The 23,465-nt window shown below is 39.5% G+C and overlaps 3 protein-coding genes across 5 annotated transcripts in view; 1 reads left to right on the top strand and 2 right to left on the bottom strand.

Annotated features, from left to right (window-relative positions):
- Window positions 1-5,898, bottom strand: part of LOC139937571 (unconventional myosin-Ia-like) — a 36,248-nt gene extending 30,350 nt beyond the window's left edge. Inside the window, 1 exon segment of the mRNA XM_071932777.1 lies at window positions 5,710-5,898. The gene's annotated coding sequence lies outside the window, so the exon portion shown is untranslated.
- A 216-nt stretch (window positions 5,899-6,114) lies between these two features.
- On the top strand, window positions 6,115-13,108 carry LOC139937238 (uncharacterized). Its single transcript, XM_071932323.1, has 6 exons — window positions 6,115-6,210; window positions 6,857-7,103; window positions 8,476-9,487; window positions 9,848-10,050; window positions 10,442-10,685; window positions 11,283-13,108. The coding sequence occupies exons 2-6, from the start codon at window positions 6,891-6,893 to the stop codon at window positions 11,588-11,590; spliced, it is 1,980 nt and encodes a 659-aa protein (XP_071788424.1). The 5' UTR covers window positions 6,115-6,210; window positions 6,857-6,890; the 3' UTR covers window positions 11,591-13,108.
- A 2,878-nt stretch (window positions 13,109-15,986) lies between these two features.
- Window positions 15,987-23,465, bottom strand: part of LOC139937023 (inositol hexakisphosphate and diphosphoinositol-pentakisphosphate kinase 2-like) — a 36,700-nt gene continuing 29,221 nt past the window's right edge. For all 3 annotated transcript variants that reach the window (XM_071931967.1, XM_071931964.1, XM_071931965.1), the window contains 8 exons: window positions 23,346-23,412; window positions 22,720-22,864; window positions 20,975-21,210; window positions 20,475-20,720; window positions 19,584-19,805; window positions 18,767-19,097; window positions 18,032-18,181; window positions 15,987-16,951 (listed from right to left, as the gene is read on the bottom strand). In XM_071931967.1, coding sequence (XP_071788068.1) covers window positions 16,329-16,951; window positions 18,032-18,181; window positions 18,767-19,097; window positions 19,584-19,805; window positions 20,475-20,720; window positions 20,975-21,210; window positions 22,720-22,864; window positions 23,346-23,412 — 2,020 coding nt within the window. In that variant the 3' untranslated portion in view covers window positions 15,987-16,328. The remainder of the gene's footprint in view (window positions 16,952-18,031; window positions 18,182-18,766; window positions 19,098-19,583; window positions 19,806-20,474; window positions 20,721-20,974; window positions 21,211-22,719; window positions 22,865-23,345; window positions 23,413-23,465) is intronic.

The following is a 23,465-nucleotide window of genomic DNA, read 5'->3' as shown; positions in this document are numbered from 1 at the left end:
TAATTATTACAATTTAATAAGAATAAACCACTGTGTTTTGGGGTTTGTTTTTTTATGTGAATAAATTTCCAACATTTGGTAACTTGGCTTGGCACTATCAACTGGACATTTGAAAAAAAAAATTAAAAAAAATGGGCGTACCATTTATTGCACATTTCCTGTCACAATTCAGACTTTCAACACACTGTACAAATGTGCACAAATACATTGGAAATTTCATGTAAATCAGCCACAATTTAAACATTTCCTTCATTCAAAACTTTGCTCACTGACTCAAGAGAGTTCTCGGATATTGTTTATTTATAGACAGAATTCCCACAAATAAAGAGGGTTACAAAAAGTCAGGTTATGAATGGCTTCCTGAATGCACCTCAACAGGAAATAGTAGAATATCCCCAATTGTCATACAAATTGTGCATTCCAGTAGCAGCAAGCTTCTGTACAAAGTATTGAACACAGATTACACAGTCAAAACATGCACGGCCTGGAATTTTAGCTTTCAGAGGGCAAGGAAATTTTCAATTTGCAAAGATTGGGCACTTCTAGTGGGATCTCTGAAAGTCTATGGGAAACTTCTGAAGGGGCACTGAGGCCAAGACCAGGGGCAACAGAGACCATGGCCTTTGTGTAATTTTCCAGGCCTGCAAAATAATGAAGCCCTACACACATGATGTATTGTGTGCTACAACACATGTAACTCCATTTACACATTAATAAGGTCAATAAAATTACTGTATGGCATCCATGGTGATTTCACCATTAAACTGGGGCAACCTGAATTACATTTTAGGAAATACATTACAGGAAAATAGGGAATTCGTTTGTCTGTGTCTATTTTTAGATGACATTGATGTCACAAACCAAATAACATTACATTTCTACACATGTACAGTAGGCCTACATGTAGACCTACATGTTCTTAGTGTTCATGTTCGTACAGTGAACATTGGCTAGAGCTATGTATGTATTATCTGATGTTTTCTAATCATTTACACATTAAATACAACTGTTGTCAAGAACAGCAAGTCCAAGATTAAGAATAAAAAATCCTTTTGAGAGGTTGCACTGTCACCATGACAACTTGTGTTGTGCTGTCTTATTCCTTCAAAAAAAAATTCTATTGATTCGTTGCTTACTACTCCAAGATAAACCTTAAAGGGAAGGTACACATTTGGTAATTACTCAAAACAAATATTAACTTAAAAACTGACTTGGTAACGAGCATTGGAGAGCTGTTGGTAGTATAAAACATTGTGGGAATCGACTCCCTTTGAAATAACGTAGTTTTTGAGATAGAGGTAATTTCTCACTAAAATAATAAAAGACTTCTAGCTAGAAGTCCTTTATTCCTACATCTCTGTTTAATGTTAACCCCATCATAGAGCTATAATAAGAATGGTTAACCCCCATATCTCACTTTTAGCCTCAAGATTCTGTGGAGTTTTCCCAGGGTTAGCGCTACAACGTGTGACAAGGTCAAAACCATAGAGAAAGGTCAAATAGAGTTTCAGAGTACTCATGCCAAGGGGCTTTTAAAGAGGGGCTCCAGGGTCAAATTCCTTTTATTGTGATGCACTCAATTTTCCACTTGTATAGAGTCCTTATAAAAGTCGTGACAAATTTTAAGTCTCTAATCTCACGTTAAAAAATGATGTAAAATGCCACTCTCTTTGACATGCTTTAACCTCATTCAAGAGCAATTATTTTTAGAATTCAAATACGTTGGAAGACAGGGGGTCTTTTGGGGAATTAAACTTCTGGCCTCTTAAGTCTGATAGTGCACTTGTGTACACTAACTTTAAACTCTAACCCTAACCTAAACCCAACTTTAACCCTACATGTAATCCTAACCCCAAAACATTGAGTGCATGTTAACACTGTGTGGCCTAAAAAGAGCATTACACTCACTGTATACTGTACACTCACTGAGTGTATAGTGCCAAAAATGGCAAGGGAATGATTTTGACCAGCAACTTTGCATAAATGTGTAGCACTTTCTTTACAGACTGAACTCATTTTGTGCACACTGAATGCTACTCTGTAATATTGAGTAGCAAATGGTGTTTTTGAGAAGCAAATGACACATAATTATTCATTGTGTGTAATAAACGGGATAAGAAACACTAACAGGGTGACAAAGTTTATTGAATGAAATTTTAAAAACTAATCAATATTGTCAAAAATGTTCACCTAAATGGCACCAAAACAATCTGAATCATGGTATGGTGAGTAAAGATCAACAACCACACATACATGTATAGTTCAACCATGGGTCAACACATAACTCCATACTGGAGTACTGGCAGGGGACAACCATAGGGGTCTGTCAACTGACAGTTCTTACAAAGAAAAAGACATCCAAATTTCCTTGACTTTTTAACAAAATAGAGTAAATAAAAGATGAGACCTTCATTTTCTCCAAATTAGCCCAAGACACTATTCAGGGACAATGATTGACATCCCTTTTGTTCCTGGCATTTTTCTAAGTCTTAATCCCCTACAAATGTAACACATTGTTTTTAATCTCCTACAATTTGTTATACTTTTTGTTATACATTTTTCTTTGCACTGCCACAAGGTGTCTGATTTTGTGACTGTAAAACTTGTACCTAGAGACTGGGTTACAGGGGAGTGTTCTATTTTTAATATTTGTTCAAGGTGTGTTGACATCAGGGCCCAACTTCGTACACAAAAACTTGCTAAGCAAAGAAAAGTATTACCAGCCAAAATAACACCAAGTTTACATTGCTTTGACTGGGTCCCCACTAATTTTTGCTCAGCACTGAAATTTGCTAAGACGTCTTTTCTGCTAAACAGCTTTATGTAATTTCATAGGGCTGCTAAGCACAAAACTTTGCTTAGCATGAAATTTCTTCCTTGTTAAAAACAGGATTACCAACCAAATTTCCATTTGTTGCATTGCTTGCTACTCGTGTTCAGCTGTTGTTTGCTTAATTCCTGAAAATCATGTGAAAATTTTGTTGGTAATACTGTTTTTATCAAGGAATAAATTTCATGCTTAAAGGCAGTGGTATTTGTCAAAGACCAGTATTCTCACTTGATGTACCTCAACATATGCACAAATAACAAAACCATGAAAATTTGAGCTCAAATGGTCATCGAAGTTGCGAGATAATAATGAAAGAAAATAACACCCTTGTCACATGAAGCTGTGTGCTTTCAGATGCTTGATTTTGAGACCTCAAATTCTAAACTTGAGGTCTCGAAATCAAATTCGTGGAAAATTACTTCTTTCTCGAAAACTACGTCACTTCAGAGGGACCCGTTTCTCACAATGCTTTATACTATCAACGTCTCCCCAATACTCGTTACCAAGTAAGGTTTTATGCTGATAATTATTTTGAGTAATTACCAATAGTGTCCACTGCCTTTAAGCAAATTGTCGTGCTTAGCAGCTCTATAAAATTGGGCCCTGATTGGAATCCGAAATTAAACGGTCTGGATATAACAAGTTCTGTTTCATTGTCCAGGAAAATATTAATATTAGATAAATGCACACTGGACAACAACTAACTTGAGAAACTCACTGTCAACTCCATCCTGGTGGCATTGGATTACTGCTCATTTCATTTCTGCCCCCAGGCTAATTGTGGCTAAGTGGTCATTGATTGATTACCATGGCATAACAGACACATATTATACCTGAAATCTTGTCAGGTTTGATCCATGTATGGATGCAGCAGACAGTTCAATCATGGAGGAAGGAAAATACATTGTTGGTCCTCTGAGGTTCAATACAATACAGGCAACCAGTTCCAGACAATTTTCACGAAGAAACAGTGCAATTTTCTATTAGCCGAATGTACATTCACACGTTAATTTTTTCAAAATCATTACGTGCAAAATGTGACTTCCGATATGTAGGCCATCGACAGCCAGTCTTTAGTCCCAAAAACCAGTAGCATCATGTACAAAACAAAATACAACAAATATAAGGGGATTCTTATGAAATAACGTGAATATATTTTGTATGGGATTAAGATCAGACATTTCCCCTGACAAAAGGGATGTCAAGCATTCTTCTTGGATAGCTTCTTGGGATACCACAATTTTCAAGAAAATGTCGTTTTGGTGGTTATTTTCACTGTCAGTTGTTTCTTATGGGTTGTCATTTCACAAGTCTGTCCAGCATTTTCTCAAATCAATGTTTCATACCTACCACATAGGGAAGCTTTTCAACACTGAACTAGCCTAGCCAGCCGGGACCACTTTTAAAAACAGAAATCTGACTGGTGGATCCTCGTATGATTTACTTGGCTAGAAGACCACCGGAGAACGCTGACATTTATAAAGCTGTCATCCAAATTTGTATATTTGTTAAAATGTGGAATGGAAAATCTAGTCCAACTATTAAAAGTAATCCACTGCTCGTATTCATTCATGTACATGTACATGTACTGTACATATACATCAGTTCACCAACCATACTTTTCAAACTTGATTTCCAAGCAAGCATCAGTCATAGTAGGCCTACATAATACACATAACGCCTACTAGCCCCAACCTGGGCTAAACCCCACCAGCATTATCACAGTTAACCATAGTCCATACAGGTATACATTGTAGCAGACTGACTTAGAAAAAAACTCAATTTGTTAACGTGTAAGTTATGTCATAACTCATAATTGACAAATGATTTAAAGGAACACGTTGCCTTGGATCGGTCGAGTTGGTCTTTGAAAAGCGTTTGTAACCGTTTTTATAAAATGCATATGGGTAGAAAGATGTTGCAAAAGTAGAATACAATGATCCACACAAACATGCCTCGAAGTTGCACGGTTTTCCTTTTCTTACCTCGTCTACTAACACAGTCGGCCATTTATTTTATGTTATGGGAGTCAAATTGTTGACTCCCATAAATGGCCGACCGTGTTAGTTTTTACAGTAAAAGGAAAACCACGCAATTTCGAGGCAAACTTGTGTGGATCATTGTATTCTACTTTTTAAAACATCTTTCCAACCATTATGCATGTTATAACAAACGGTTATAAACGCTTTTTGTAGACCAACTCGTCCAATCCAAGGCAACGTGTTCCTTTAAAACAATACAAGTGCAAGTTTTAAAATCAAAATAATTAGGGCCTAACATTCCAAGACTCTACAAAATACAACACAAATGCACTGAAAAACTAGGGTAACCTATTTGTTGTAAATAAAAAAATTAATAATTATAAATAGCCTATAATATAATATTTAATATTACTACTATTTTACCCACAATTTGTGTGAAACCGACAATTGCAATAGTTAATAACATATTAGTGAAAATTGACACATACTAAAACAATGTGAAATTTTGTCTCAACTTCATTCAACCATCCCACCAATCCACCATCCTTGCTCTAATGATCCCGGGTCCCACCCCCACCCACTCCACATGATAAACCAGCAGTGCATGGCCAGTCACAATTCCATTCAACTATTTTAATTCAAGAAATAGTTTTACTGTCACAAGTAAACTAAGATTTGTGCACAATTAAGAAACAACAAATATCTGTGTATGTCACATCATTTCATACAACAAGATATGTCAAAAATCCAACGGAATTTACAAGAACTGTACAAAATATGTACATTGAGAATGTATACGAATGATTCACTGTTCAAATATTCAATCAATCACCATAAAAAAAAACACGGAATCGTTTAGAGCCGACAAGGCCACTGACTAGCACTGAAAATACCTACCCCAAAAAGACGGTCTTTCAAGATGAGTTTTACCACCCGGAGATGACGATATCTTGCCACATCTGATGAAATAGCACACACCTTGTTTTCCAGTGAATATATTCAAGTTAAATGACGATCTAGGCAAATTTTGACGACTAAAATTGAGCCGTACTTCAGCGCAGGTGTGTTTCCCGTGGGCTTTGGGCGTGCAGCAGTTTGTGTATTCGGTAATGTGTTTCACACATTGTGTACCGTTTCTGCATCTGTTGCTTACACACATTATTATTCCTGGGGAGGGACCGGGAACCAGTCTACACTTGAAACGTGTAAATAAATGAAACCCCCCATCTGGCGACACGAGAGGGCGCGCTTTGAAGAAGAAGTGGAGCAGTTTTTGTAATGTAAACACTAAAAAAGATTAGGAATCAGATGAGGCCTGCATGCTGTACTGTCATGACTGTGTGTGGTTGTGTAGAGTGCTCGTAGTTTAATCGTATGGTTGATTACATCATGATTTATGTAAGTATTTTGTGACAGTATAACTTTAACTTTTAATGCATTCATTCGAAATGATCAATGTCATCATGATGACATTCAATCAGTTCAAACTGAAGAATGAAATTATGAAGAGTAAGAAGAGTTCATTTTAGACTAAAAAATAGTAAATGATTAAAAAAAATAAACTGCTATGATTTGAATATGATGATATCATGATTTTATCTAGCACTGTAGCATATATACTATCAGGACGGTCAATAAGCACTATGTACTCAGTAATTTCCTAGACCCAGTTTACTGGGGCACTGTACTCCTTTTCACTTCAGTCTTTAAGCTACAGAGAATGACAAATTTTGAAAAAAGGAGTACAACGCCCCAGTAACTTGGTAAAAACTGGGTCTAGTCTAGTAGTACTTTCCAGAATTCTGTCCCACAATATATTGAGATATATATTGCATATGTTGAGATACACCAAGTGGGAAGACTATGTCTTTGACACTTACCAATAGTGTCCATTGTCTTGAAGCAGCCATTGTAAACTCGATACTTTCCCGATTTCTGTGGAGAAAAAAACCCAGGCAAATCACTCGGCACATTTAAGTTTGCGTAAAGAATTTTATATTGTGGCTGTTCGTTTATTTAACCATCTGATTTTATAATTTTACAGTTGAGGTATTTTAATAACAAGTGAACCACCAAAAATGGCATCAGGTGCAAACAACCCACAACAATCTTCCTTCAAGTGTCGTAAATGTAGACGATTTCTTTTCAACGAAGACAGCATTCTCCGTTCCACATCAGCCAAAGACTCGGACTTGACTACAACGTATCATCAACGGAGTGGCGCTAGTGGTGCATCGTTGTATATCAGTGAGGATGCAACACCGTCCTGGATCAAGACTGCTATTGAGGAGGTATTTTTAACATAAAGGGCAGCTGCAGATAAGGCCAAGGCTTACTCCTAGAACTATGAGGTTCGTTCCTCTATAGTGGAACAAGCCTCATAATTCTAGGAGTAGGCGGGGGCTCATCCTTAAAGACACTGGACACTTTTGTTAATTGTCAAAGACTAGTCTTCTCACTTGGTGTATCTCAACATGCATAAAACAACAAACCTGTGAAAATTTGAGCTCAATCGGTCGTCGAAGTTGCGAGATAAAAATAAAAGAAAAAACACCCTTGTCACACATAGTTGTGTGCTCTCAGATGCTTGATTTTGAGACCTCAAATTCTAAATCTGAGGTCTCAAATTAAATTCGTGGAAAGTTACTTCTTTCTGGAAAACTACGCTACTTCAGAGGGAGCCGTTTCTCATAATGTTTTATACCATCAACAGCTCCCCATTACTCGTTACCAAGTAACGTTTTATGCTAATAAATATTTTAAGTAATTACCAATAGTGTCCACTGCCTTTAAAGGAACACGTTGCCTTGGATCGGTCGAGTTGGTCTTTAAAAAGCGTTTGTAACCGTTTGTTATAAAATGCACATGGGTAGAAAGATGTTGTAAAAGTAGAATACAATGATCCACACAAACATGCCTCAAAATTGCGTGGTTTTCCTTTTACCTCGTCGACTAACACGTCGGCCATTTATGGGGGTCAAAATTTTGACTCCCATAAATGGCCGACCATGTTAGTTCGCACAGTAGAAGGAAAACCACGCAATTTCGAGGCAAACTTGTGTGGATCATTGTATTCTACTTTTAAAACATCTTTCCAACCATATGCATTTTATAAAAAACGGTTACAAACGCTTTTGTTTTGACCAACTCGTCCGATCCAAGGCAACGTGTTCCTTTAACACTAACCTGGTGTACACTGTCTAATAAAAACTGCTACAGGCTTTGTGTAACCCTTTAGAGAGACCCCAGCCGCCAGAAGCGACTTGTACTGAAATGCCCATAGCGGGCGCAAATGATGCAAGGTTTGACCACCTTCTATTCACACAAAGTGGTCAAAGTATTTAAGGCTATGTCCAGGATATGAAATTTTCCAATGAGGTGTGTTAGTAGAGTATCAACATTTCTAACAAAAAAAACTAAACTATCTGTTTCATGTTAATTCTGTTGACATTTTTACTGTTCCAGTAAGGTCCTGCAGTCTTGTAGGATTTTTTTCCCCAAAGTCGAGCCCTGACGTACTCCAAAGTGCTTTGGGCCTATATTAAAATCTTGCAATGCCAAATACCACAGAGAAAGTCATACTCCTCGAAATGTGTGGAAAATGTCGATTTTGTCAAAAAAAGAATTTTAAAAAACCTGATTTTATTTTTATTTTTTTGACAGTCACAGTGGACAAGAGGAAAACTTGCCTGCCCAAAATGCAGAGGTCGCCTTGGGTCATTTGATTTTCTGACCCCTAGCATAAGGCACCACCAGGATCACCAGGGGCCTTGGTCCAGTGTTCACATCATCGGCAGCCGTGTCGACCACGAACTGCCTCAATCTCAACTAGCAAAACTGAGAGGTGGTGTACGCGACCAAGATCCTCAGGTTAAAGGTCAAGCATCACCCACCAAATCAAAAGACAGCTACGAGAAGAGTGTGGTTGGGTTACTTCCAAATGAAGATGGTACCCTTCCTGTAGGTTCCTGGTACTTGGATACACACGAGTTGGATTCCAGATCCAGCAAGGTTTCAGAAGTTGATAAAGATGAGTTGGAATCAGTCTCGATCCTACCAACAAGTACGAAAACATCTTTGTCGTCAGTTGAACCTAAAGTCCGTAATCAACTCAGGTTCAGGCCAGGCTATAAAAACACTGAGCATTCAAAGACCAAATCTCATGCGTCTAATGCTACCTCTGTTCAGGAGTCGCAGTCTGGCTCCTGTACTTCTATGCGTAATGGACCATTAACTGAGACGTGTAGTACAGACTACTTTAATCGAATCCCTGCCGAAGAGGTATTGGATGCCGATACTGAATCAAATTCTTCGCACAGCAATCTCATTAATTCATCCAAATTGTCAAGAAACTCACAAGCAACTAGTATCAGTATTCCACCAAATTCAAGACAAACCGCCCTCCGCTCCACATCGGAGGACAGTTCATCTGATCAGACTGTCCCGAGACAGTTATCAATAGTTGATCAAAACACACTTGGTTCTGGTAGTGAATCAGAAGAGGAAAACATGTCGCAATCGCACGTGGTAGTTGGAACTTCCTCAGCACCTTTGACGTGGAAGGACTTTCTGGACGAACTCTTATTGGAGCTGGAGCGAGAGCCTTCACCATTGAGAGCTGAGAATGACGTCAACCAGCTTGTTGAGGACTTTGACACGGACAGTCAACAAGAGGGTGAGGAAAGTTCACACAAAAATTCTGATCAAAACTTGTTGTGTGTCTGTGTTAATTTAAACTGTGGGTGAAGATCTATTAAAGAGTGGCTCCGAGGTCAAACTCAGTTTTGTGATGCATTTATTTGGGGCGAAATTACAAGTCTCTCTAACTTAACGTTAAAATTGTGTGAAAAAGTCATTTTATCTAATGTCTTATATAGCAAAATTTGAAATGTGACAATATCGAACATCCCAAAACAAATGGGTCTGTAGTTTCTTTTCACAAAAGCAAGGCTGGATTTGTTTCTGGAGTTTTTTTTTGCAAGTAATGATGGTTGATTGAAACATAATGTTTTAACATTTGAACCTCAATTTGAAGCTTCTGCAAGTTCAGACAACGATTTTCAGGGTACTGGAGCTCAAGACACCGAGGGGACATCAGCTTACCTGCAACGGGCCATCCTGAGAGCTCAGAAGAAAGAGAAGAATCGCAGGAAGAATGAGAGAAGGAAACTACGAAGACGAGAGAGATGGCAAGAAGAAAAGACGATGGAAGACCATGAGCTGCTGATAGAAGAACAGGTAAACATAACCTGACCAGTTTATTTTGTTCCTTACAACCAACATTTCTTCATGAGAAAGATGGTTTCAAATGGTAACATAGTTCTTACTGCATTTACCTTTTTTTACAGGGCAATGAGGCAGTAGGTAACCACAGAGACTGTTTGTATGAGCAGGGGAGAAACTGTGGATAAGGTGCCTCCAGACCATTCAACCCCATGTTTTGTGAACATCCAAGAAGCAAACAAACAAAAAACTTTTTGCAATTGCCTTTTCCTTTTCCTTTTCCCCTCAGATATCCTAATAGTCTGCCTCATTCAGTTTAATAATCTTCTCCCTCCTTTTGCTTTTCCTTCACTGCAAATGCAAAGCTTTAAATCTTGACACTCCTGACTTCCCATCTTTCCTTCAGAATCTTGACTGTGACTCGGCAAAGATTATGTCCCTCTTGAGTGTCTGTGACTCGGGTATGTCCCTCCGTGAGGCAACCACATGCCCTGTTTGTCTGGACTTGTACCTGTACCCCAACGTGTGCATTCCCTGTCAGCACGTCTTCTGTGAACCATGCTTACGCCAGCTTGCCCAGGCTGTGCAGTCGCCCAGGACACCATGCCCCCTCTGCAGGACAGTCATTCAACATGTCAAGGCACATGAAAGTGAGTTGTACACAAGTTGGAATTCAATTTTGTGATCCACTTCTCATTGTTACACAAAATTTCACTTAAGCGAGTGCCCACATTTTCAAGGTCAGAAGTGCTCTCAAAAAAAGAGATACGGTTATTGACAACGGGGGAAATATTTCAACATAAATATGTCAGTTTTCTATTCAAACATGTTTTTCAAGCTTTGACAGAGGGCCAAGAAGTGGAGGGAGTCTAGCAAATTAGTCTTCTTATGCCTATTGACTTATTTCACCTGACGTCATCATTAGAAAAATCTTTAATACACGTAAACCTAACTGCCCACCAACTTTGGGTGCGTGGCATCAGTCGCCGCGTGTGACGTGCGTGCAAGGGGTCAATATGGGGCTAAAAAGGTAATCTAAACCAGTAATAGTTTCAGACTGTTAGTGTTTCTATTTGTTTAAACGGGGATGTAGGTGTATAGTTTACGTAGTGTCTTCCTCAATTTTTGTTATTGCCCCGCCCGATTTTTGTGAGTTAGAAATTCCGTAATCCTGATTTGTTGTTTGTCAGTGGTGATACTTCAGTTCCCAACAAATTAAAACAATAATTGATATTCTTTTGTCTCAGCTCTGACGACTGCAATCCAAGAAGCGTTTCCTCGAATGATAGCCCTCCGCAAACAGAACGAGAGAAAAACACTGAACAAATCCTACCCCCTCCCTGGTGACGCATTAAACACCCCTATGTCAACATGGTTTAACCACATGCTGAGGGGTCACACCAGGAGACACATCACAATGGGACTGCACCATTCTGGATTGAGAGGTAGACAAGAATTCGGGGTGATGTGGCAGATTGGGGCAGCCTGTTTATTGATGACAACCCTAGTTGGGATGACGGGTGTTTTTCTGTTTTCTATCATGCTGTATTCATGACTGCAATATTGTACCACTTCAGCTGTAAATTTCACCAAACTCTCCCTCACTTAGGAATATTCTTAGGACTAAAGACATGTAGTACCAGTCCCTCCCTTTCACTGGAACTTGTAAACCTTAAGATTAATCCCAAGTTAGGACTAGTTATTCGTCCTAGCCTGGAGAGAAAATTAATCGTAGCGTTTCGTGAAATCAGCTGATGAATCAGACCTGAATGTTTGCGTAGTGGAAAGACAATAAAAATATTTCTGTATTTCTCGAAAACTTACTCTACTAAGGAGTAACCTACATGCTGTTTATGCAAATGTTATGCCACACAGGAAGAATAATCCGTAATACACAATCTTAGAAACATATCCGACAGGAAAGTTTCTCAGATTCAAATTTTGGGGCATAAGAACTGATATATTTCTTCTTAGTGAAATGACTCGGATTTGGGTATTTTTTCAAAATGTCCATAGATTTACATTAAACTTACAGGGTTTGAAGATAATGAAAGTAGAAAGCATACCTTAAAATGTTACTTACTGAGGTGCTGTAGTTTTTGGGAAATTAGTAAAACAATGTCATGAAAGTATGTTTGTATGCTTAAAATAATTTTCGTCTCATGAGAGGAAAATTATTTTTATGACATTGTTTTACTCATTTACCAAAAACTACAGCACCTCAGCACGTAATATTTTCAGGGAAGCTTTCTACTATCATTATCTTCAAACTGTGTAAGTTAAGTGTGAATCTGTGGACATTGTGTTTTTTGTCTTACAAAAAGTACATACACCCTTTAAAGCTGATTCTAAACCAACTAATTTTGTGTTGCCATTAATTTTACGATTGATTACCTAACAAAATGTCTTCCCTTCCCTGTACAATAAACACTGTCTACCAGTGCCTTCTGAGTTTTGTCTAAAAAATCCATACGCTAAATTTGAACCCGTTACCATTTCAGCTTTCATATTCAAGAGCAGATGTCTTTAATGCTAGACGTCCGAGCATGGACGGTTACGAAAAGCCAACCTGGGCCCAATTTCATAGAGCTGCTTAGCACAAAAATTTGCTTAGCATGAAATTTCTTCCTTTGATAAAAACAAGATTACCAACCAAATTTTTCATTTTTTGCATATTGCTTGTTACAGGTGTTCAGCTGTTGTTTGCTTATCCTGAAAATCACACAGAAATTTGGTTGGTAATCTTGTTTTTATCAAGGCAAAAAATTTAATGCTAAGCAAATTTTGGTGCTTAGCTCTATGCAATTGGGCCCAGTTTCTACATTTTTGATAAAATCTTTTGTTGCCACATTATCTGTGGATATGCAAAAATTATTGTGTGAAATAAGCATAATGAATGTTAATAACAAAATATGTTAGAATGTGTTCTACTAGATTGGAAGAGGATGCATTTTTGCACACCAATGAATGAAAGTAAAAGTGATATATGAAGAATGCTAGTAAATTTATAAAATTAAAAGTATATGCAATACTCTGTCAACATGAAGTGAAGGGCGAATAAAATATATTCCAATTTTCTTTGAAGATTTTGTTTTCCTCTGTACTTTAAAGAAATATATTGTATTTCCATTGATTGAGATTAAATTTGACCTCTAATGTTGTTGCGAAATAATTATAGTGCTTCTTATATAGGGCTCAAATCCATCACTCCAGGCGTTCCAACATTCATTATTTTTCCTACAAAGTATGTGGAGCTTTGTGTATCAGGCCTATTTCTTTCACATAGCACTATGTAATGGTCTACAAAGTGCTGTGGGGCATTATGCAGCCAATCAAACCAGGAACACAGGGCGAACCCCTTCTCCTTATTAGAATAGACCTGTCCATGAGGCTCCGCCCACGATGCACGTGTGTGCAAGAACACGTGAGCCTCTCCATAGAGGAAGGAATATAGATGCCTTTCTGCACAACTCTGCCGCGCACGGCAAGATACGCGCACCCATGTTAGACTTTATTTGTCGGACAGGCGTTGCATTATGATTGGTCAATACGCAATGGGGTGGAGCTTAATGGATCGGTCTATTGCACTGGGCTCTTTTACGTGCATTATACAACACATGAGACCTACATGTATGGCTTTACATCCCATCTGAAGAACAAAGCAGTAATCAATAAGCAATGGACAAAGAAATAATGGTCAAGAGTGTCGCGACTTGGACTCGAAGCCACTCTCTGCTGAACAGAAACACCAGTGCTCGTGTCTGGTGCTCTGATCCGTTCAGCCATGACACACCGTAACTGACATGTGTCAAGATAAAAAGGGGAACCAATTTAAACCGACAGAAAAAAACTAGAGATTTTAGACATTTTGCAAACAAAACAGTCTTCACTCAACATAATTTAGAATGATAACAACAAATTTATTATATCTACACTGATTTTACTTTGCACTGTACATATTTAAAACATAAAATTTTAAAATCCTTCATTCCAGTAGCACCTCTATTTTTTCAAATATTTCATTTTCATAATATTCTTTTGTGAAATATAATAAATACACACATTTTATTAAGTGAAAGGAACATCATCTGTATTTTGGCAGAGAATGGGCATGTTTACACTTCAACAAAAACAGAAAGATGCATATCTTTGAAGAGTGTTTGACATATATTAATTTGATGAATATGCAAAAGAAGTTTACATATATTTTTTAACAAGTTATCGTTCCATGATAAGCTGAAACAGCATCAAGTACTGTACTGGCATAACATTAAAATTATTTTCTTTGTTCAAACATTTTAAATCAATACCTTGGTTGGAAAGTTGTGACATAACAACATTCCACATTTTAACCTTTTTTTTTTGCCAGCCAAAAATACAGATTATTCAACCTTATCCTTAAAAACCTTTACACTTGAAAACAACGTTTTATCACAAAAACACAATATTCTTTTGGGGGGGGGTTCAGCCTGTATCAATGGTTAAAATTAATTTATTTAACTTTCAATCAAAATAATCAACTCCGAATAACTCTTAAACATCAGAATACACTTCTTTGTTCAAGCCACAGTTTTTCAGTCTAAGGTCAGTTTATAATCAAGATTCATATCCTATCACATCGCATCTCTATTTCAGAAATTTTCAAAGTCAATAACTCTATTGATTATGGAAGACAAAACACTACTACAGTCCAATTCCGTTATAATTCCCTCTTTACAACAGGAACATTGTTATTTAAGAGGGCAGCAAAAGCAGAAATGAGTTTCAGAACTTCAGAATGTACTCTTTATGAGCAGAACCTCTGGACTTATAACAGTGCTCTTTATAACAAAGGTTGACAGTATAGCCATAAAATTGAAACATATTTTATCAGACTCAAAGTCAATATTTGAACATCATATCCGTATACACAGTGAGTTATTTTATTCAATTGAACAACAAACGACTGCTGGACTTTTCCAGTTAGTTAGTTGGTCTGACACTATATTCACTGCCTCTGGCCAGTGGTTTGTTGTAAATTTAAAACCCTGTGATCGACTGAAATGCTACATGCCTGTTGCAAACACACTCGCTTTGTAGCTCAACCTCAACCAAATTTTATTTTCATTAAACACTCCCAGATGTACAAAACCAAAGGAGCGTGATATAGTTATAATTTCGGAGGCTAATCATCCTTACTCCCAGCTGAGAAGCTGAATTGTGACAAACGCGGCTACAAAATGTTAGAGAAGCAGGCATGCAAGGGTGCCTAAGGGAGCGTCTCAAAAGTCGGGCACGTTCCTAGCGCAAAAGAACGTTCCTGCGGGCATATGCCCGCAGGATCGCAACATCATGACAAAGTATACGCGGAGCGTTCCAAAAGACCGGTCCTGTGGAACGGACAAAAGCGGCGGGGATACTCTTGTGATCCAAAAAGAACGTTCCTACCGTTCCGACTTTTGAGACGCTCCCTAAGACAGCCAGCCACTACCACCAGTATACACGTACAAACAATGTATGACCATGGAGCACAGCCAGAGATTAAAAATATTAAAATTTTCAGGAGGAATAAAAAACAGGAAAAAACTCTTTTGGCATAGAAGAGTACCAGCGAACAACTATACTTACATGGTCCAAGCCAGGAATCAAACCAGGCGAATGCTTCCAGCACTAGCCACCCATGCCATATGAACATGGTGCAAGGAGCAAATTGTCTAAACACACTTTTGACAGCCGCATCGACAAAGGCAGTGCAAGATCTAAACAAAATGGGGTGGTAAGGGGGAAAAAAAGGGCAGGCTTAAAGTTAAGGGGGGGGAGCATTAACTTTTAAAGTAATTACGTACTGCTGTTCTGAAAAAGAATTGACTAGACTTTCACAAGTACTACTCTTGAGCTGAATAATAAAAAATTATTTGAATTAACTGGGGTAAAATTAAATTTTGGCATTCCGGGGGGCGGGGGGGGGGGGGGGGGGAAACAGGTGGGAATTGGGGAAGAGGAGCGACTGCATAACACATTGCTGTTAAAGTACATGTGTAAATAGAGCAAGCCACTGCAATAGATCCATTTGTTTGTTTGTTTGTTTGTTTCCCTCAAGAGGATATAAACACCAAGCTGGCAACAGCCAATCTCAGTCAAACAAACAATGATTATGAATTGCACAAATCAAGAAATTGTTATCCAGTAACTAGACGACAAAACTTATTCTAGTCACATGAAATTGTGAAATAACAGTTAGCCTGGACTGCAAGACTTGCAGTCTAACCACTGGACTATGGTGACCATCACCAGGTATCCACGTGTTCAACTCTTCAAATGTTTGTAGGTGTCTGTAAATCTTGCATGTCCGCGTCCATACTGTCTCCCTGCCTGGTATCAACTGTCAGCCTTTCATGTACTCTCTTCTTCGCCAGACCCTTAGGTGTTAAAATGGTCTCAGTTTCCATTGGTTCATCTGGGCAGTTTGAACCGCGGCTCTGCTGTCTACTCCTTGGCAGCAAGCCCTCCTGGCTTTCGTCCTCGGCCACGTAACCATCTGGCAACTGATCCGAGAGACTATTCCCTCTGTTCGCCTTACCCAAACTGTCTTTCCTCTTCACCTTATCCACGAACTCCATGAAATCAAAATGCTGCGAGTTGTTCTCCGTCGGGGAGGGGAGCGCACTCGACGTATTGGAAGACGGATTGCTTGTGGATCGACTGTAGAGGGAGCCATCCGATTCGCGACCAAACGACAACGGCGTAGGGAGTACCCTCCGTGGAGTGAAGGTGTTGAGTTGGTAGGATTGGCGTGGGGTGGTGCTCTCTGGGGTCATGGCACCATTCTGCGTAAAGCGTTCCAAGAAATGATCAATCTGCTTGAGGGAGAGGCAATTGTGTAGCGTCTCTAGAGGTAAGATGGACGGTACTTGCATTTGGTGATCGAGTGGTATACCTGTGGTTGGATGATAAGGTCATAGTGAGATTAATATCACTAGGTTCAACTGTGCCATATAACATCTGCCCCAATTCCATGGTGCTGCTTAAGCTGAAGTTTCTGCCGAGCAAATCTTAGGAGACCAGTCACCGGAAATACATATGGATTTGTTTTATTTTATTTATTTTTTTTTATTTGTTGGGGGTGGGGGAGGGGCTTATTCTAAGCATGTTAGCATGTTTATTGTACATGTAGCTACTTTTTGTGCTTAAGCAGCTCTTATGAAATTGGGACCCGTTTTCCACAACTCATTTAAGCATACTAAAAAATTTAATACAAAAACATTCAACAAATATATATTTAAATAATAAACCGCAAGAAAGACTGAAAGGGTAAATTTTAAATGATTTTGGGCTGAACAAAGAAAACTTAGTCTTACCTACCTCTCATAATAACCCCTTACATCAATACTTCTTTCTGAAAACTCTTAAGTCTTTTTCCCTACACAAATGTTACAAATAGAATCTAAACAACCACGAAAAGTAAAACAACATTTTTACAGTTCGATGAACCCGCTACCCCCTCACCCCTCTCCATATTGTAAATGTTCACATCACTGTGTAATAGATGTTAAATTTGCATCGGGGATAAAGAATATTAATTTTGGTTTTTACCCATACACCGATGTGTGTTAGCACTGTATACTCAGTACTTTCCAGAGTCCTGTGAAAAAATATCACAGGCATGTTACTCGGGTGGGATTCGAACCCACGACCCTTGCAATTCTAGAGCAGTGTCTTACCAACTAGACTACCAAGGTTGCCCAGCAGCTAGAGGCAGAAACCAAAATTAATATTCTTTAGCCCTGATGCAAATTTAACATCTATTATATCGTTGCGGTACCCGCTGCCAAAACATAGGATTCGAACTGCCTCTAGCTGCCGGGCAACCTTGGTAGTCTAGTTGGTAAGACACTGCTGTAGAATTGCAAGGGTCGTGGGTTCGAATCCCACCCGAGTAACATGCCTGTGATATTTTTTCACAGGACTCGGGAAAGTACTGAGTATACAGTGCTAACACACATCACTGTGGTTTTACCTTGTGCCGAGAAATGTGATGCTCTTCGAAGCAGCTCTTCCTGACTGACGACCCAGTTAGCATCACCAGGATTCTCCTTGTCAGCTTGGCGGAGGTTAGGGGCACTGTGGACCCCAAGTAACCCCTTGCCACCCTTGTCTGGCTGATGGTCTGAAAAATGGAATGGGTAAAAAGTAGTTGACAACATTTCATTTTTCATGGATGAGATTCCTGAAGATGGCTTGTGGGTCAAGACTTGGATATTACAATTCAGGAGGTCTACTATAGAGTATTATAAGAACTAGAGGGCGCACTGGCCTATATACATGCCCCGTTTGCGCGAAGGCGGCCATTTTCTAAGTTGAACAAACAGGCATTGCTTAGCGTGTGTTTGTGCGGCCATTTTGTAAGTTGACAAAACAGCATCGCGTCAGCGTTCAATAAATACAAACTCCAACGTTTTCTTCATATTCAACACGCGTTCGCGTGACTCCGCCAGAATCCAAATGGAATCCGACGTGGATTCGCGTCGGATTTCTAGGCCTGACTGGAAGGGGATCAAATACAAAGGCAATTTACACCATGTTAACAAGAAGTTAGAGATTCTAACTTTTATTTCCCACTCACATGAGGACTCGAACTGTTTGAAAATTAGTACATCACAAAATTGAATTTGAAATTTCCCCTTCCTCCTTAAGAAGTACTGTTCATGATTTCCTTATCAGAAACATAAAACAACAAAAATAAACCTCCTACCCTTTAATAATGAATCATCATGCTCCGCAATATCCGTCAGTGTATTGAAGCTCGCCCTGGACGGAATAGACGCAGGGCCAGAACTGGGTCGACTACTCTCTTTAATACTGATGCCGACCCTCATACTAGGGGCTTCCATCCTGGCGTCCAGATCCCCACTGGATGTACTCTCTCCCTTCCAATTGTCTTGGTCCAGGGCCGTCTGCGATGACGTCGGGGTGAAGTCGTCCCTGGTGGCGGTGCACTGCGGACTGTCGCTGGTGGTCGTGATATTGCTGAATGTGGAGTCCTCGTCGTTTTCAGAAAGTTGGTCCGTTGGTGACATGTCTCCCTGGTTGCAAGGAAATAGCAACAAGTATTGAATATTCGGTGCAATTCTAGGGCGATATGCGCTACAATGATCACAAGTATCGGGGATCTGACTTTCTGAATGTTTTTGGTGGTTTGGTATGATATCTAGGGTCGGGACATTTAACTGTTTAACAATAAACGAAGACTGAAATATTTCCAAACTTCCTTGATGATTAATTGAAGGCAACAGTATAAGCTTAATTGACTTTCCTTTACTTTGAATTGCGTTTGCATGATTATCTTGCACGCCTGACATGCGGAAGCCAGCTGGTTATAAACACTGGTCATTATCAACCGTTTAAACACACCCACGTGACGTGCTCTCCACCAATAGGAGTAGAGAAACTGTCTGGATTATTTTTGAATGTGTGTTGACAACTGCTCGTTTTACAAAACACCTTAATTCTGATTGGAATAAATTTTGAGATGTTGCTGCGCCGTGTGTCTACCTTTCAATCAAACTTACATCCTTAGAGACAGATCGGTAACCTCCGAATGTAGGAAGACTGTCAAAGTCGCAGCCCTTGGCCCCAGGGCTGAAGTGGAGCTCCACCCGGAACCGTTCATCGGACATCGGTTCTTTACTAGGGTCTTCATACAGCATGAGCACAATCTGTGTCATGTAGTTTAGTTCCTTGACTTCTCCTAGGTATTGCATTGCACGGGCCCACTGGGAGTCACTCATCTCCTGTTTGGGAAAGAACAAATACTAATTCAAACTGTGGATTTTTGTCAGAAGTTGTTCTATAAGCTATCACTCAAATACCACTTCTGGCAAATTACTCAGGCATGCCACTGCCCGTTGAAAAGGAATTTTTTGAAGGCACAACGCAAGTGCGGAGCGAGGCAGCCGAAATTCCACGGGACATGACACCCACAATGGTACCCTAGAAAATGTTGAGGTTTATTATGCTCTAAGGTGCATTGTGAGCATGTACTAGGCTTATTTGTCAGTATTGTAGTTGTAAATTGTTAATGCCAGGCATATACTAGGCTAAAAATTTAAAGCGTCGATTAACTTTTTTTAAATGCGGAGTTCGCGGAAGAGTTGCATGCCTGATTACTTTGCTAAGCAAAAAATAAGCGTTAACTTAAATGAAAGTTTGGCTGGTACCCAGTTTCTGCAAAGAAATATTTGTATGTGCTTACAGGCTTTATGAAGTTGAGCCTAGATTGTTCATGCGATTGAATTTGCTTGGTGCACTACATGTTTGGCAGGGGAGCCGAAATGGTCTAAGAAATAAAGTAAATGGGCCCAGTGATCAGGGATACTGTTGGAGCGCCACGAGCGTCACTGAGTGACAGAATTGAATAAGCCATTATTATTATTATTACAACAGAAATGTAGACAACTCACACTGCAGAGATTGCCGTATCTGAGGCAGGAGAGAAGGGAGTGGATGTGACTCTCACTAGTGAAGTACAGCCTAGTCCTGACATGCCTGTCTGGAGACAGAACCCCCTTGGAGTATTTGGGATTCAGTCTGAATGTTGTTTCCTCCTCGCTGTTGATACGTTGGAGGTCCGCTCTGATCTTACGGAGTAGGGGTGTACAGATGCTTGTGCCGATCTCCAGTTTCTCGTCTGCAGTGATGCCGTATTCCTGTCGGGAGGGAGGAAAACAAAAACATGATTTAAAATAGCCTACATGTAGGTCTTGAATTTTGATTCCTTCGTTTCGTTGAAGGGGCACAGCAATTTTCCTTTGGTAAGGGGCAATTGTTTGAGGAAAATGTATGGATGTGAATATAACATGTTCTTTCTCTAAACAGCTTATCTCTGTACTTGCTTTTTCTCAAAATGTAATTTTTTTTTCAAGTTCGGCTGTTTTGCCAGGGAAGGGCTGAGCAATCTTACCTGTGGTATTATAACATCGGCCAATAGCTGAGCTCCTAGGTAGAGATTACCCATCTCGGTAAACCCTAAGGAGCTGATAATCTTCTCATTATGTAAGAGATCGTACTTGATGCAGTCGTAGATGTCAGGTATCTTGGTGATATCAAACACGCCCAGTTTAGTCTTGAAGTCCTTCTCTAGCTTGGCCCAGCGTCGCAGCATCAGATCCAACGACTCGTTGTGGTATAACATCATCTCTGTCAAGGAGCAACAGGTTTGGTAACCATCACAGGGCCTAATTTCATAGCTGCTACGCACACAAATTTGCTTAGCATGAAATTTCTTCCTTGATAAAAACAGGATTGCCAACCAAATTTCCACGTGATTTTCAGGATAAGCAAACAACAGGTGAATACCAGTATCAAGCAATATGTAACAAATAGAAATTTGGTTGGTAACCCTGTTTTTATTAAGGAAGTAATTTCATGCTAAGCAAATTTGTGTGCTTAGCAGCTCTATATGAAATTGAGCCCTGGTTAAGAAAAGATAAATTGAGGCAACAGGATTTTTGTATGCAAGTCCCCTGACACACAAAGCCTGAAGGCCACTTCAAGGAGTGGGCTACAATTATTTTTTCCAGAGGCCATTGCCACCTACTCCTAGGGCTGAAACAGGGTTACCCCTTTCACAGTCCATACGAATGTAGGCTTGGGTATCTTCAATTCGAAGCCTGGCCGGTAGAGCAGAAAGCACTACCTCCCTAATTGGTAACCACTACAGGATTAAGGTACCAGCGCTCCATTAACTAAGCTATCTACAACCCCGGCCATATCTCGTTGGGACCCCCTGCCCCCTTTCAATGTTGGTTCCAATTGCCGATCGTCTTTAGAGTTACAGTCAACATTGAGCGGGGGGCGGGGGACATTTTCTTTTTTTTTTTGAATGGGAAGTGCACAGGAAATTGTTTTATATAATGGGTGGCCCAAGCATTTTGGCTGGGATTGTAGCCCTAATGTAATACACATGCATGAAGTCACTGATTGTGAAGTTCATGTCAGTGCCGTATCTTCCAGAGAAATATTTATGTTGCAGAATCGCTGTGTCTTAAATTTTATTTAAAGCTTTCCGTATAAAGTTAAGTGCTCAAAATGCCTAACCAAGCGAAACATTTTTTATGGCTTTCAATAAAACACCATATTCGTTGGTTAGACGGTGTGTTTGGTTGTTGGACAGCGCATTTTATAGATGATATGTTTCTTGAAACCTAGAGGATGGGAACAACTTTCTTTTTACAAAAATATGAAGTCTTTTCAATTAGAGAGGCGCATTGGGTGGCATGATTGGCTTGTGCGTAAAGCGCTCGCCTCTCACCAAGGTGACCCCGGTTCGATTCCCGGTCAGGGCCATATGTGAGTTAAGTTGTGCGCTGGTTCTCTGCTGTGCCAAGAGGGTTTTCCAGACTATCCGGTTTTTCTCCCTCAGGAAAAAAATCAAACACTTTCGATCTTGGCTGTGCTCCGTGGTGATAATGGGTTGATGTGGCTGGCAGCTGAATGCGCCCTTGCATGCCTGCTTCTCGAACACGTTGTAGCCGTGTCCTTCACAATTCAGCTCTAGCTGCGAGTAAGGATGATTAGCCCCCCAAGCTATTATTATTATTATTATTGCATTGCCTTCAAATCTCCTCAGATCCTTGAATAGAAGCTGAACAAAATTAAAAAACTAATGTGCCCTCTAAATTCTTTTGGAAGACATTTTCCCATTACCTTCACGTGATTTTTCGTCCTCTAAACACTGTCTGATTTGCTTGGTCATACTCTTCATCAAGTTATAAATCTTCACACACATCTCTGTTGGATTCTCAATGCATGACAAGGAGTGCTGCAGCGACCTACTGCCAGTTGGAGATAGCTGGACAAGAGAAGAAAACATCAAATTAGTTCAGTTGAATTATGTTTTTGCATTAGGCCCACCCACACTCTTCTTTTTTTTTGGTCCTCCTCCAAATGACCATAATGAAATTGAGTTATATGCATGGCTGGAAAGAACACACCAGCAGCAGTAGTTTGGTATATTACTAGCTTTGGGACTGATCGCGTTGCTGAGTTACTCCCGTTTGAAATTAGCCAGTATATCTATTTTTTGTTAAACACGAAATACAAGTGATGTTTAAAACTACCATTTCGCGCAAAAGGATACAAATTAGACTAAAGTATGATCACAAAACTGTTGTATCCATAGCTTTATTGCCTTAAAAAAGTGTTCTGAAGGATTACCATGCAAATATAAATCTTACAAAGTAAAAAAATTGCGTATTGCAATATTGCGTATGGGTGGCCCAAGCATTTTGGCCAGGATTGTTGGGTCAGAATGCTGAATCAATCGTAATCACCTCCTTTTTATCCTCTTCAGTGAAATTATCTTTCTTCCGGAATCGTTCATACAACATCTCCTTCACTCTGTAGAATGAAAGAAATTAAGGAATTAAATCCAGAATTCAAGCTTAGCAAAA

Source organism: Asterias amurensis, chromosome 5, assembly GCF_032118995.1.
Source record: "Asterias amurensis chromosome 5, ASM3211899v1".
NCBI classification, from domain to species: Eukaryota; Metazoa; Echinodermata; class Asteroidea; order Forcipulatida; family Asteriidae; genus Asterias; species Asterias amurensis.
Note: the sequence above shows the minus strand (reverse complement) of the source record. Positions and strands in the feature narration are given on the sequence as shown.